At 39.8% G+C, this 15,660-nt stretch overlaps 1 protein-coding gene across 2 annotated transcripts in view; it reads right to left on the bottom strand.

The window, feature by feature from the left end:
- Positions 1–6,613: 6,613 nt before the first annotated feature.
- Positions 6,614–15,660, bottom strand: part of PPM1A (protein phosphatase, Mg2+/Mn2+ dependent 1A) — a 35,912-nt gene continuing 26,865 nt past the window's right edge. For both annotated transcript variants that reach the window (XM_065635078.1, XM_065635080.1), the window contains exon 6: positions 6,614–14,947. In XM_065635078.1, coding sequence (XP_065491150.1) covers positions 14,918–14,947 — 30 coding nt within the window. In that variant the 3' untranslated portion in view covers positions 6,614–14,917. The remainder of the gene's footprint in view (positions 14,948–15,660) is intronic.

Below are 15,660 nucleotides of genomic sequence, written 5' to 3'. Positions count from 1 at the left end.
GTGTGGCATTTTTAACCCTCCAATTTTTGCTCAAATTTTGACTGCTGAGATGTTGGGACCTTGTCTTCACGTGGGCCTCATTTTCTTCTGTTCAGTTCTGGAGCCGCCAGACTTGGTGGCACCAGCCCAGGTCCAGCATTCACCACTAACCAGGAGAACAAGGCCACCCTATTCCAGGATGTCTCCCTGAGAACAGGCAGACAATTATTTGAAGCACAGGAGGAATGAGGGTGAGAAAACTTCAGCAGTGACGGCCTATTTTACAAGCGTTTACAAGTCTCAGTTATAAAAAGGAGATTACTGCAGGAAAATTTGGTGTTCACAGCTGCCTGGAAAAATCCCTCAAATATAGTTTCCTTTGACTCTTCCTTCTGCAACAGTTGGGACTCAGTCTGAAATTCAAATTAACTTTCATACTCGGCCTACAATTCCATTTTGTGCCTCAAAGCAAAATTTCCTGCATAATTGTGTGTATTTAGGTCAGTTCTCCATTGTTCGCTTCTGCAAAGAAAATAGCTGATTTGCTGCTGGAAAAAATTCCTAATACAGTTTTCAAAAGCACTTTTGCAATTAGAGATTGTGCTCCTAAACGAGACTGGAATGTAGGCATGTATTTGCTTGGGTACTGTCTTGAGACTTTTTACGCCTGTTTTTGACAGCAGGGTGACTCCCTTTAAACACAAACCATATTTGACATTCATACAGGAATAGGCTGGTTTGCCAAACTATATTTAAAAAACGAGTCATCCTATTTTCATACTTGCATCAAATATCATACGTAAGTATGCAATATGTGCAAATATTAGTCTAGCTAATTAACATTTTAATCTAGAGAAATAACATCTTTTCCTGTTCTAAAGTTCTTTTCGCTGCAAGCTTTCCCTACTCTTAATCTGTGTGAATTTTCTTTCATTTCTAAATTTCTGCTGTGAGAAGTACTCTGTTAGTATCTTCTGTTTATGTTTGACTGGAAAGCATCAGCCGCATGCATGGACAGATCCGTATAAACATTTTAACTCGTGCAAGTATCAAGTTAAAACAAAACATCCTGAGCTGAGTCTAACGAGTAAGAAAGCTCTTGAATGTTAAATGGCTTTGACCAGATCTACACAAAGTGACGCCTTTATCTCTGTCTCTTGCAAAGACTCAAAACGTGTATTTCCCTCGCATCTTAGAGACCCATGGTCTGATCTTGTGGCTTCATAAACATTTTTGTGAATGTGCTGCCAGAACAGGTCCCAACAGTTTGAACACATCATGCAAAAGCCCCATCAGGGCTGTAACTCAGGGCAATGACACCAAAGGTTGGGCGGTGGAAAGCCAAAAGCTGATGCTACACGTAGATTGCTAGGCATTAATTGAAAAATCAAATCAAATCTCTCCCCCTGCCCCTCCCCAGATGCTTGTGAGGGACAACAAAGCGTGGTAGATCTACTTCAGGATGCTGGGAGGGGGGGGAAAAGAATCAGGTCAAAGCACATGATATACAAATCCTTGGGTTGCTGTAGGGCACAGTACGCAACGACCTCAGACTGTTTTGAAAATCGATTAGAGAAAGCCTTCAGCTGAATGGAGTCAATGACCCTGTCCATGCACGGCAAAAGGAAAACAGCTACATCTTCTCTGAGCTAATACATACGAGGGTTCCGGGCCCAAGATCCTCCTGGTGGTGAGCGAAAGGGATCTATGGAAGCAGCCCCTCCCAGCTCTTCTTCTTCAGAGCAGGAGAGGAAAACATCTGCTTTCTTTTCATAAAGATTTGATTTCCATGAGATCAGAAAAGACAAACCCCAGTTTTCCTCCTCCCCTGCAAAAAAAACCAAACAACAACCCATCACCAGCTGTGCTAGGGGTCACGATGTAATAGACAAAGAACGTGTGTAATTCAGGAACTGCAACTGCCTAATGAAATATATGTCAAAAGAGACAGCTGGCCTGAAGGCTTGGGCTGTCCAGTGTCTTTGTCTTAAGGTTTTCTCTGACTAGGAATCAGGACTAAAACTCACGGGGTCAGTCTTATGTGATATATCCAATTGCCAATGTCTCACTTTTTGCACTTAAGCTCATGTCCTTCAGGACTTGTAAAGTTAAAGCTGTTCTGCTCGGACAGCGTAAGCCATGACCAATGCACGAGAAGGAAGGGGTTTGCTCCCAATGAGCAGAGCATTCACACACAGGAGGGAACCATTGACTGCGATTTGGGTAGCAAAGAGTGGCAATATTAAGACTCACGATGCTCCAGCACACAGATTAAAATGAGCCTTACTGTGTTACTACTTAGGAGAAACTCCGCTTCCAATGGCTGTTTCCATCATCCTTATTAGAGCAGGAGAACTAGTAAAGTTCTTGTTTCGCTGACATGCACGGAGTCTGCTCTCTCATACAGTGCTTAAAGCACAGAAGTTATTTATGCTAAACAAATAAAGCATTTTTAAAGTGATAAAGATGAAGGAATTGGGAAGGAGTTTGGAGACCACTACTTCTAAAAAACCTCATAAGTTGGAGCAGAGAGATTACATTGCTTAAAAGCATACGCTCTTAAAATACGGAGAACACGATACACCAGCACCAGTTCACTAGACTAAACACATTTTCCAGGCAACAGTACAAAGACCTTTTGAAGTTAAGCAATATTGAAGTAAAAAAAAAAAGCTCAAATGTAGCTCTATTAATTTTCTCTGCCTTCGCTAATGTAGAGCGTACAATTGTGTCTTCCTTTGTTTCTCTTTCTTCTTTCAGAAAAACCCATAGCAACGGTAGAGGAAATGAATTGTGGGTTCAGCGCCACAAAAAACCATCTGAATGGGCTTAGTCTTAAACACGCGAGGAGCTCACTGGCTTCATCTGGGCCGGAACGTTCAGCAGATGCTGTCAAGGCAGGACCTACCCAGTGGAAATGCACTAAATCTCTACACACAGTCGGGTAAGCTGAGACAAGGTGTTTGCATTAATTAGGTGCCCGTAGAGGCCATAGAACTGTAGAATGTCCTGAGTTGGGAGGAACCCACACGGATCATCGAGTCCAACTCCTGTCCCTGCACAGGACACCCCACAGTTCACACCATGTGTCTGAGGGCCTTGTCCAGTCTCTTCTTGAACACTGTCAGGCTTGGGGCCGTGACACCTCCCTGGGGAGCCTGTTCCAGTGTCCAGCACCCTCTGGGTGAAGAACCTTTTCCTCATGTCCAACCTGAACCCTCCCCGGCACATCTTCCTGCCATTCTCAGGTTCTGTCATTGGTCACGAAAGAGAAGAGTTCGGTGCCTGCCCCTGCTCCTCCCCTTGTGAGGAAGCTGTAGACTGTGACGAGGCCTCCCCTCAGCCTCCTCTTCTCCAGGCTGAACAAACCAAGTGACTTTAGCCGCTCCTCGTATGGTTTCCCCTCCAGACTCCTCACCACCTTCGTGGCCCCAAATGAGCCCGCGCCTCTCTGCGTTGCCCAGGCCCACAGGCGCGGTTCCACCACAGGACTCCGGCATGGGAGCTCCCACCTGCTCCTCTCCCAAGCTGGGGCCTCTCTCAACCGCCCCTCATTACACGTGGTGTCCCCGGCCACCCCTCCAGCGATCCGCACCGTATCAAACACCGGCCTTAGCGCAGATGGCCGCACTGCGGTCTCAAACACCTGGGCTCAGTTGATCCGGTGGGCTCAGCCTCCCAATGTCGCTGGCACAACAGGCCGTTCAAAGAGTTCAACTTCTTAGCAGTGCACCCAAGGGCCTCAAACCCCGTTAGACCAGGTGTCGAAGAAACCAAGCGCGTGCTATTCCTAATAGGATAAAAATACAGGAAACGCACACAGAAGATGCAAGAGGGAATATAGACTTTCACAGAACGCTCTGGAAGCTTCAGGCCAAAAAAAGAGAGATGGTTAAGGATGAAAAATCAAAGGGATTGGGTGCACGCGAGGGGTGGCAGAAGGAATGCGGTTCACTGCACGCAAAGCAAGAACCAACCGCAGAACAAGACCAAACGGATTTGCGTACACGGGGAATATAAAAATTAGGCTAAAGGTTGCAGTCTACCTAGAAACAAGGTGATAAGCCCCTTATCAAATTTCAATACGAAAGCTTTGTATTAGCTACTAGATGATAAAAGCTGGGCTGTGGCCTGGAGCAGTTTTCTTCTAGCACTGAATTTGCGCCCACGCCAAAGTGTTCAGACACAGGTAAACTGAGTCCCTCACCCTCAGAACCTGAAACTGGGGCAAGATTCAGCCCTATGAGGCAGGTCACCTACTAATGTTTCTCAACAGAACAATAAAGTTTTGATATTGAAAGTCCTGTAAGCTTTAAGAGTGTAAAAATATTAAGCTAATATACTTCTGTAATTAAATACTTACATTATTTCAATCTATTGTGTACATTTCATTGCTAATATTTTCAGTAAAAGTCTTCTGAAATTAGCCTTATTTTCAGGCCCCCAAAGCTGACTCCTGATATCCTGCCAGTCTCCAGTTCAGTACTGGGAGCCAACAACAAAAGAACAACCAACTGGAGGGGGACATCATTTACCTCCTTATTCCAATTGTATGCAGTCTTCGAAGACAGCCAAAGGTGAACACTAAAATCCCTCAAATAAACAAAATATTGCAACAACGGGAAAAAAAAACCCTGAAGCGCATACTTAAGGACACTTTTAATATAAAGTAAAACATTAGGATTGAGATTGACTTAAATTGATCGTGTCACTTCATATTGTTCAGGTAACAGAGTCCCACTATATCCATGATAGGCGTGAACACAACAAAACCAATAAACTACTGTTCTAAAGAAATACTTCTGAAAGGCTTCTGGCCTTTTGGAAAAGGTAATTTGGATTAGTAGGAAATGGAGAAAGAAAAAAAGAAAAAAAAAAGCAGAGTTGCAAAAGACCTGGAGGCCACCCATGTCCAAATACCCTATTCCTGCTGTCTAGATCTTGGTCTAAGGACATCACAGATTATTTTATAAGCAGACCAAAAAAGATTTTGTTTCCTTAAATGCCTTTTTTTTTCTTGCACGCTTGTAACATACCTTGAATTATCCTGTTGAAGTCAATTACACATAGCTGCCTTATCCTGTACCTTTTTATAGTTTATGGGACAGGATTCAAGTTTCAAAGGAAGGTGACTCTTGTCACCATGTTATACTTGGGATTCGTGAGCTGGCAGCAAACTGTGTTGGACTGTTTTGGTGTAAAGGGGAAGAGCCACGATGCAGCTTTGGCAAGATGATGCTTCCTAAAGAGGTTCAGCCAGACACTGAGTAGTGTCACCGATACTTCTACTACTGAAGAGTAGACGTAAACATGAGAAAATTCATGTAGCTACTTGTATTTACTTCATATCTGCTCTACCGTACAAATAAACTCACAGATTTAAATGCTTTTTTAGCAAACTTTTAATTCAAGACTAGTCTAAGTGGTAGGTCACAGCAAAGTTTTCAGTCCTGTTTAACAGGATTTAAAACCTGGCTAGCAAATATTTTCTTAAAGTAGAGGACGAACACCAGAAAATTTGCTAATTGGGAAAGAAAATAAATCTGTCTCACAGCCCTGGCTCCTAAGTAGGATCTTGGAAAGGCTGCAGATAATGGGAAGTTCTTCTACTTTCAGTAAAAACATTGGAGAGTTCACAATAAAATTGCTAACTACACATTAACTTAATCAATATAGGAATTCTAGTTATACTGATGAATTCCACTCCTGCAGGCTCACCAATGAGAGCACAGACCACGTTCACTCAGCTCCCGAAGCCTCATCTGTATATGCGTATTTGGAGGGATAATTGTCTTAGTTATTTGTATCAGTAACTGTAAACAATTATTCTTGCTACTCTTTGCCAAATTGACCTTCATTGCTTCAGAACTACATTGCATTAGAATAAACTCTTACATTCTTAAAAATCACTGAAATCTAAAATTTAAATAATAGTTAAAATGATTTAGCTGGCCTTCAGTGTTCTCCCTCTTTTCAATCGGCCCATGTACATGCTGATTAAATTCAGCTACAATTAACACCTTAAGTTAGCTTAACATTTCTATCTAAATACCTTCAATGACATTCAAATTTATTATTACATGTCGAGCATTTAAAAACCCCACATTTAAATCAACCAACAATGCTATTCACAGGTATATTATTCTTTGGCTTTGAGGAAAAAGACACTAAAATGTAAATTTCCAATTAGATGGGATAAATCATTCTTTTTATACACTTTGAGCTAGAAAACAAAGTGGTATACTTTTGTCTCCCATGCTTGCTCCATTAATGTGGATCAAGGCAAATCGTCAGTCATATCGTAGCAATTTCAGTCTGTAATCCATGGAAAACATTCCCTCATTTTGCCAGACAACTCCGTAGTTCTGATTTTTCATCCTTAAAAGGATGGGGCCAAATCTCTAGAAAGGAGAACTCCGCTCCACGTCCCAGGTGCCAGCAGGACACCCTCCCGCCTCCTCCCGCGGTTTAATTTGTACAGTCCCTGTCAGAATCCTACCAGCTCTCTGATAAATAAAGATTTCCAGGGAAGATAAACGTGAACCAACAACATACGGTCATTTTCCTCCAAATCATACAGGCTAAATCCAGTGCAAAGATTTATTTTATCCTTTAGCATCCTTAAACTCTTACAAATTACGTTACAGAAGTCCAGTGCTGAATCAGGGCTGAAGATACAAATAGATTTTGCTCCTGCGTGACTTGATTTTCCAAAAGTTGGGCATCTTAACTGACCCCCAGCTCTCCCAAAAGCCCCAGACCGGTGGCCTTTGGAGAACGCTGTGGCTTTATCTCAGAATTTCAATATGTAAGGGGAAAAACAGTGAAAAGGGCAATTTTTATTACTATAACTAAAAACGATGCAAACAAGCACTCCAATATTCCATTTTAATACAACTAGTTTGAATCAGAAAACTGAAGGAGGCCTGATAAGCTTGTAAATTTGTATCGACAGAACAGATGTGAAAGCGGTTTACAGCACATCACTCAAATACACACACACGATGTAATTGCCTGTTTTATTTAGTGGAATCACTTTTGTAGATTAGAAATATTTCCAACTCCCATTTATTCCAATGCAAGCCTCCACCATTGACAGGCATAACGCAGTTTGTTCAACTGATTCCAAACCAGAACCAAGAAAAAAGAATGAAAGAAAAAAAAAAAAGTACAATCTCAAAAGTTAAGTTAGAAACTAAGTTCACACATTTTCTTTGGGACCAGGAATCTGTACATAGTACAAAATATACATTTATTGAACTTTCTGTAAACACACAGTCTGAATTGTGTAAAACTGTAAATAGTGGGTGAACTATGTGGAGAATAATTTATTATTTATTGTTATACATTCTACTTAAGGAAAATAGTTATGCTCTTGTATATTACTCTGTTAAATTTATAAATTCCATAATGAAGCTGTGTAATCTGCAAACGTGCTTTTCAAGCTTAAATCTCTCCATTCATAACACACATTTATACAGGTCATCAATGAAAAAAGTTACACTTTCCAAAAAATAGATATAAAGAGGTCATGATTTTTCTAAAAAGACAGGCACAGCATGTCACTACAAACGAGACTCTTATGATACGATGTGGAGTCAATTCTGTGAGCAGACAGGTGAAAACTCTCTAATTCAGCATGTTTGTACATGGTCTTAGTAACAAGACAGATGCTAGAAACCAAAATCTCTGCTTGGAAGGATTTAGAAAGAGCCAGTCCTGGCAATCAAACCTCACACTTTTCAAATATCCAGTATTCCCTGGCTTGGAGGATCTAGGCTTTTGTCTCGTATTAACCCTTCGTCGCTAGTAATTTGGTTTTTCGAGTACTGAACTACCCAGCACAATTTGTCAAGAACATTTGCCTAATTCAGCACTTATTCCAAAAAAACTAGATTCCTGGCACCAAAGAGTTAGATCCAGTTAATAAATACAACTTAACTCTTGGTACTCAAGGTCACTGTGAATCGCACCATCAGCAATAACACATATGCTGGGAAATCGCAATTTCCAGCATCAAACGGCTGCACAAGCGTCAACGTGTGGCAACAGGTACTGCCACATCTCACGTACTGGGACTCTTTATAATGCCCAGTTTCCAGTTTGAGAGTTTGGCAGTCCAGCATCACTCAGCAAAAATAAAACATTCCCCTAAAAACACCGACAAAGATCCTTTCGGTAGCTCCATCACTGGACGTGGATATCATGCTGCGTTAAATTCAGCACATTTATTCCCAGATTTTTAGCGTCTCACTGTTTTTCCACCCTGGGTAACTCATTTTGCATTTCATCCTTTTTTTTAAAAGCACTACATCAAAGACCGAACCTCCTAAACTGCGCCCTTCTGATGTTTTAAAAGAAGAAAAACGCCGACTTACGTGTTTAAAGAATTATGAAATTGTTCTCTCCAATTAATCTAACATTTTACTTTAACGCCTTCTTCCCTTTGGGTTTGAAAAGCTTTTTCAAACCCCAAACTGAATAAAGATTACATTTCTTTTTCATTCCAAAAGTGGGACAGTTAAGGCTTTAATGATACATGCACAAACTTTATATGTTGTGAGTGAAGCTCCACCAGTGTCAGCAGGATGCAAAGTTAAGTACGTGCCTGATTTTCCCAAGGCTGTATTAATTTAATTTTCGCCTGTAGTTTGAACAAAACCACTGTGCTTCAGCCTGAAATCCCAACAGTGAAAATGTAATCGGCTACTCTGTATTTCCATCGCTCAGACCAGGTTGAACTCAGTAACTCAAGCAAAATTAAACTCTGGACCTCAGTCTATAGGCATTGACTGAATGTAACGTTTTATGACGCGCCAGTCTCAGTTTTCTCATTTTTCTTCTCAAAGATATTGCTCAGAAAAAACAACAGCAACTCCTTCAACTCTGGAGGTTTACTCACAGTATGTCTACTTTAGCTGTAAAAAACCCTGCACTCCCACCTGTTCTTCAGAGCCACACAGTTAATGGAAACAAAAATGAATTTCAGATTTGGCTCGATGATACTGAATGAGTTGAGAAGCGCAGACGTAGCGCTCTCCAAGGAAAACTGTACCGTCTGACACAGCGCTCACCCTCGCAAATAAATGGCTGGTTACACAGTCATAAGCATAATTTGGTTTATTTTTCTTTTTGGGGGAGGAAAAAAAAAAGTAGATGTTGAGTGATATTTTAAAAAGCATTTGGCCAGGAGTCAGTACATGTAAAAACATAGCTAGGTATAAACCAATATATACTCGAGAAATCTGACCTGTCATCCCACTGCTACGGAAGTTTTGACACTTTCAGAATAGAGCTATTCCATTAACTCTATAGAAGGCATTTGTAACGTTAAGCCCACTTTCCCAAATTTTGTGGTTGCAAAGGATAGGGGGGGTTATTGTTGCATTTAAAGCAAGTCTCCCCCAAAACCCCTTCCTAAGACACCGTTATCACTCCTGTTCTCTTAGCTTGGAAGCACAGTGACTGTAGAAGAGTATCTACATGAAAGGGAAAAAAAATTTAAAAAATCAAAATCAGTTTTGTTTTACTGCTACTCAAAAGGAACATCAAATGAAGACACAGATAAAGCAAGGAATATGCATAGGACCTAAGTCTCTATAGATCAATAACTTAAACACAATCAGAAGATAACAGCTCCAGACATTTTTTTTCATGTATTAATAGTAGAAATATTTGTAGAGTTTTCTGGAAACAAGTTTTCAGTGAGACATGATGTAAACTCAACATTTAGCACCCTGTATATTTAGTTTTTAATTGAAAGCATTTAGTGGTCCATGAGAATAAACAAAAGCTTTAAGTTTTCCTACAGCTGCTTGAACTTCTGCGAACAAATGCCATGGCCCAGGTGACTGCTACCTCATTTACAAAACAAAAAATTAAGCAAAATAAGGCTCCAGAGTGTTTCAGAAGGTGCACACCTAGGTCTGTACAGACCTGCAGACCATGCAAACACTCCGGAAAGAGATCGCAAAACATCGGATTCTCTGATCGATATTTCACAGGTCAGTCAAAAGTACTCAGCCCCAGATTGTTACTTTTAAATTTTACTCAGTTTTTACAGCTTATAGCAGGAATTGTATTCATTTTATGCACTACAGCGTCCTAGAAATTGACATGCGGAGCCTCTTTTTACCACTTAACGAGTTAAAAAAACCCTCTCTCCAGCAAAGTAGAGACTTTAGAGCCTGTACTGGTATATAAAGGCTCAGGTTGCGATCCTCTCCGACACTGGGAGCTGTAGGAACAAGGAGCTACACTAGTTATCTGGGAGACCTTATTTTTACACCTCATGAAGCTTGGCACAGAGTAACAATTCCATTTTCCACAGAAAATTGTAAGGTACAGCTCTATAGCTCTACATGGTTTTGCTGTTTCTGAACCTATGGCAAGGTACATCAGGTTTGTATTAAAATACTGTATTTGCCAAACGATGAGGAAAAGGGTAATGTTTTACTAAAGGTTAGTGCATTACAGACGTGGCCAAGTTTAAATATCAAGAAATTTAAATACATCAAGTCATTTGAGCATAAAAGCAATTCAAGAAGGTGCAGGTAGGGACGAAGGTGAACATCTTGGCACGATGAAATCCTGACGTACACTGAAATAAGGTGAACTGTAACAACTGTATCGTTAACTTAACTGTGGCAGCCACGCTGTCTGTCCCACCGGACAGAGCTGCCTACTAGAGAAAGAACAGAAAATAAGTTTGTCAGCGTGGAACTCGGTCACAAGACATTAAAACCAGTCTCACAATTCCAGTTTTAAGAAAAAGAAAAGAGTGTTTACCAAAGCAAAATGTTTGTCTTAAGTACAGAGCAGAGAAAGATCTGCAAAGGCTTTGATATTCCCTACACAGGTCGATCATTTATCTGCTTTTAGGGTGTTCTTTCCCAAACTGAGGCAGAAGGGGTGGTGCACCCACTCCTTTGCTCCCATCTTGCCCTGAATCCAGCTGTGGGATGTGGGTACATGGACTTACCCAGCTGAAGAGCACACATCGCTTTCCTTTCTCCTGACTGCATGGCCACACAAGCACAAGTGCTGGCACAAAAAGGGCGTATAGCAATAGTTCAGTCTTGACATAAGTCCATCATGAATCCATATCATTAGTTCCTAAATTACTATAAAATCAGAAAATAATTTTGGGTGGAAGACACCCTCGAGATCATAAAGTCTAATCATAATCCAACACTGGCATTAAACCATGTCCATAAGAACCTCGTCTACACGTCTGTTCAACCCCTCCAGGGACGGTGACTCCACCACTGCATTGGGCAGCGTGTTCCAATGCCTGACAACCCTTCCCTTGAATAAATGTTACCTAATCTGCCCTTATCTTGCTAAAATAAACCTCCTTTTGAAGCTTCCGATTCTTGAACTGAGCAAAATGGCTCAGATTTTAACCTATATAGAGTTGAGACAGTACCAGCTTTGCAATAAACAATTTAACGGGCTCTGAAGTCAGTTTATCGTAAGTACATGTTAAAATTACTGGCTTGGGCACCTGCATGAGCTGCCATGGCAAGTGCTACCGTTACTCATTTGCCACTCCGTATTTATCAGGCACCTCGCTAATATGACACATCCTAGGATTACCGCAACTCAGCACAGTTTAACGACAAATGGATGGAATTTCTCTCTCCAATTCTGCCTTCTGCTGGACGATTAAAACAAACGACGGCCCCACATGGAGGTTTTTGCGGTGCAGACTCCTGGCTTGGTACGAGCTTTGTAACTCACAAGGGACCCGCAGATTTCTGCCCCGCCACGTGTACCGGGGACTCTATCGATACAACACATTTACAAAGCCTTGCAAATCTACGACCCTGCTTAACGTAACTGCATTTAGTTAATCCAACATTGGTTTTAAAGCACATTTTAGAAGCCTCTGTCTTGAACATATTTCAATGCTGAATTAGTGAGAATTTTTTTGGAAACAGTTTTGTCTATAAAGCAGTACAGGTATTTTCCCAGAACAACCAGTGAAACATTTAATCTGACTATAACAAAACTCACAGAAACTGAAGCCAGCGAAGCTGCCAAAAGTAGAAGGAAAACAAAGTTGCATGGCATACGAAGCACAGTAGCTTTACAAATGTCATTTCCTTTTAAAAACAAGCAAATTGGGACCATCCTATTTGAACATGTATTTAAAAATACATCTTTTAACATCACACAATTTTCATTTTTGTCACACAGGAATCTTTTTTTTTTTTCTAAGAGGGAAATAAATAGCACACAATACTTAAAAAAAAAAAAAAAAAATTGCTGCCTTGCCCCTGAGGTGCTAATGTTTTTAGCATTTAAAAAAAAAGTTTCTGGTGCAAGAAGGAGATGCACAAAGGTGCAAAAGTGCCTTTTGCTTTTCAGAGCAGTGAAAAGTACAGCTTGCCCCTTTTCTAAGATGCTTCATATACTTAATTCATCTATTTTGTAATCAAAATCTGTATCTAAAATGGCAGTGTTAATGCATACATAATACACTCAGTGCTCTGACCTCATCAAAACGCTGAACACAGGCGGGAGAGAAGAAAGGCCTGAAACGGGCTTTCTTCCACTGCCCTCAAACCTACCAACATTGCCTGTAGCAACAGCAGAATTAATTTCTTTCTAACCTTCAGGAGACCTCAGAAGAAGAGGCTTCAAATGCATCATCTGTCACTGAGACAGTTTAAGTGATTAAGAAGTATGGCTTTTCACACCACAGTTTTACTTCTGGTTTTTAAAGTTTAAAAACTCAAAGGTTCCACAGTCCAGTCCAAGGTTTTGCAGTTTCCAAACCTAAACTTTAGTCTCTATGAGAAAGGACAGAAATCCATCTGCCTCGTCCTAAATTAGGTTTAGCTTTTTGCACTAATACGCCATGTATTGTTAAATATGCTTGTTAATTAGGTGCCTGTGAAGCTATAACTTTATTATAGTTTTGCACTCTACAACAAAATTAGACATTTTAAGCATTTATTCATAGGTAGGTAAGGAACTGGTTCTTTAAGCAAAAATTGCTATAAATTTATAAATACAAATAGTGCTTATGTTTTCTTCATTCATGCTTGAACAGATTACAAACTGAATACAATGAAGTTACGTTTAAGCACCCCACATAGACAAGAGGGATAAAAGAAAAGTTTGCTGGTATATACTATACTTAGTTCCAAGACACTATAAGTTACTTTTTCACTGTTCAGTGTTCCCTAATTCTGCATTAGTTTTAAGGCTATATATACAAATATGTATATTTCCAAGTTAGGGAAAGACAAATATAGCAAAATGCATTGTACTACATTTTCCTATCAAAAAGTAATTATACACCAAGTTTTGATTCTGTTTAACTGCAATAAATGTTACAATCTACTTGTTTTACTGATTTTCCTTTTGGGGAATCTGCCTACTAAATGAGTAAACTACATAATAAATACAATATTCTCAACCAAAAAGACAATACAAGGTGCACAAAACAACAGTTTTGCAAACACGACTGACTTGAAAACTTAATTTTTTGTATGCTCAATGGGAGAAAGCTAAGCTTAAATGAAATTAGTTTACTATCTTATAAAATTTTAAATTAGAATTTTTAAACAACGAACAGTTAAATATTGTCAACATGCTATATCTCAAATCACAAGTACTGTTTAACCACTAGTCTCTCATTCTAAGTAAGTGGGTCAATTAAAAACACACACCATAAAATGTTAAAGATTGTCAGGCTTTGACAAATGTATTTTTATCAAACAGTAGGCAAATTCAAACCAATGCACATCTTCAGTGGGGAGGGAAAAAACCCAACAAAACAAAAAGCCTGGGGAAAAAAAACCCACACACTTGTAAAAAAAATTTTTAAAAAGAGGGTAACATTAATCCCACATCATCCTCTACCATATGGCTATGTCTTGGGCAGTAATCAAAATCCTACCCATTTTAAAAATGGGCTACCAATTAATAAAAATATTCTTCCACAAGTAAAATATCATTTACAATGGCACTGACATTTAAAAAGGCAGGAAAAAAAGGAATTACACATTTATGGATAAATTTCTTGGTTGTTAAATCAAGCTTTATTGATAAAATGGAATTCAAAGTATTTTACTTGGAACAGCAGCAGACCCAGCCAATCAGGATTGTAAAAATGCTGCAGACTCCTACTGTACGTAGAAAGCTGCCTGTTCGTGCTCAGTGATTAGTAGTTTCAGGTAAGGGTTAATGAAAAAAAGAGGCGCAAAGAATCAAGGCAGTCTAATCCCAAGGTTCATCTGCGTATGAACACGTTACTATTAATAGGGGGTGATTTAACTCCCACTGAAGTCAAAATCAGAACTCCTTTTAACTCAATGTGAGAGCAGGAGTACGTCCAAGGAAGTAATATACACGTTTGAAGAATGTGCACTACTCTTTAAGTTATTTTTCCATTGCCAAGCAAATTTACACACTGTAGTTTCTGGTAAGTTGCCCACAAGTTCAGCTTTCATATAAAACCAAGTTATCTTTACAGTTTTGTGCACCTCTTGAGCATCTAGCTGGCTAGGCTGCTGCTCCTTGCAATCCAAAACCACAACATGAATTTAAAGGGATATATATTGTTGCATCACACAAGCCAAACATTTCTTCTAACCTTTATAGTGATTTAAAGCGGTTCATAATTAAATATGAGCATTTTGTACAAAGACAATTGCACTTTACAAAAACAAAAATCATACAACATAAATTGCTGGAGTCTGATTTACAACATGAATTATGGTTTGAAATCACGTTTACAGAAGTCTGTTTTACAAAAAAAGATCAGTTCCTGGGCTAGATGTCATACTGCTGTAGTCACTCTCACCAACTCATCGTATCCCTTCTTTAATTAAGGTTGAGGATGGATCTTAAGAAGGGTCACTGAGGTTGGGCTGCACTTTCATTTGAAGGATGAAACGTGAACTCCACAGCTGGATGAGCGGTTTTACCACATGTCATCGGTTGAGGCAGAATCCTTAAAGAAAAAAGAAGGAGCCCTTTAAAGTCTGGAGTGCCCATAGTTACAGCAGTTTCTGGGTAATCCAAACTGAAAAGGGTAAAGACTTGAATCATTTTAGGAGTCTGTTTTCTCTCCCCTTTCAGAAACAGCATTTTAGAAGCACCTAAAAAACACATATGCTTAAGTAATGAAGCATTAGTACCAAGACATTTCAAAATCTGACCAAGTGTTTTATAACAGCCTTATCATTCCTACAAATAATATCCTAGGAGCATGATTCAAAAGCATTCCCAGAGGAGTTAGAAGTAATACAAAATGGATACACTTACTACACAGGTGTGTTAAAAAGAGCAGGATTTGTTATCATCATCACCATCTTTAGTGTTCTCAGCCCTCCCTCACTGCACAGGCTGATGCGCTCATCAACGGACACCTTGTTATAATCCAGACCAATTTTAACACTTATAATTTAAGGTTGCAGAAGTGTAGTTTGGGCAACTGCATGAAACCCTAATTTTGGATGGTAATAAAACCGCAAGGAGAAAAAAAAAATGTATATACGAAAAAACTGGAACCAGAGACACGCCGTGCTCTAAATCATAACCATATGGCCACAGTACATGGCATTACAACCACACATTCAGTGCCCGAGTATCCCTAAAATTTGATCCTTTAGACCCACATGCAACAGTGGATTTTGTGTAACTAACAACTCGGGTTGTTTCAGC

This window comes from Caloenas nicobarica, chromosome 5 (genome assembly GCF_036013445.1).
Source record: "Caloenas nicobarica isolate bCalNic1 chromosome 5, bCalNic1.hap1, whole genome shotgun sequence".
Classification (NCBI taxonomy): Eukaryota; Metazoa; Chordata; class Aves; order Columbiformes; family Columbidae; genus Caloenas; species Caloenas nicobarica.
The sequence above is the reverse complement of the archived record's forward strand: the minus strand, read 5'-3'. Positions and strand labels throughout refer to the sequence as shown.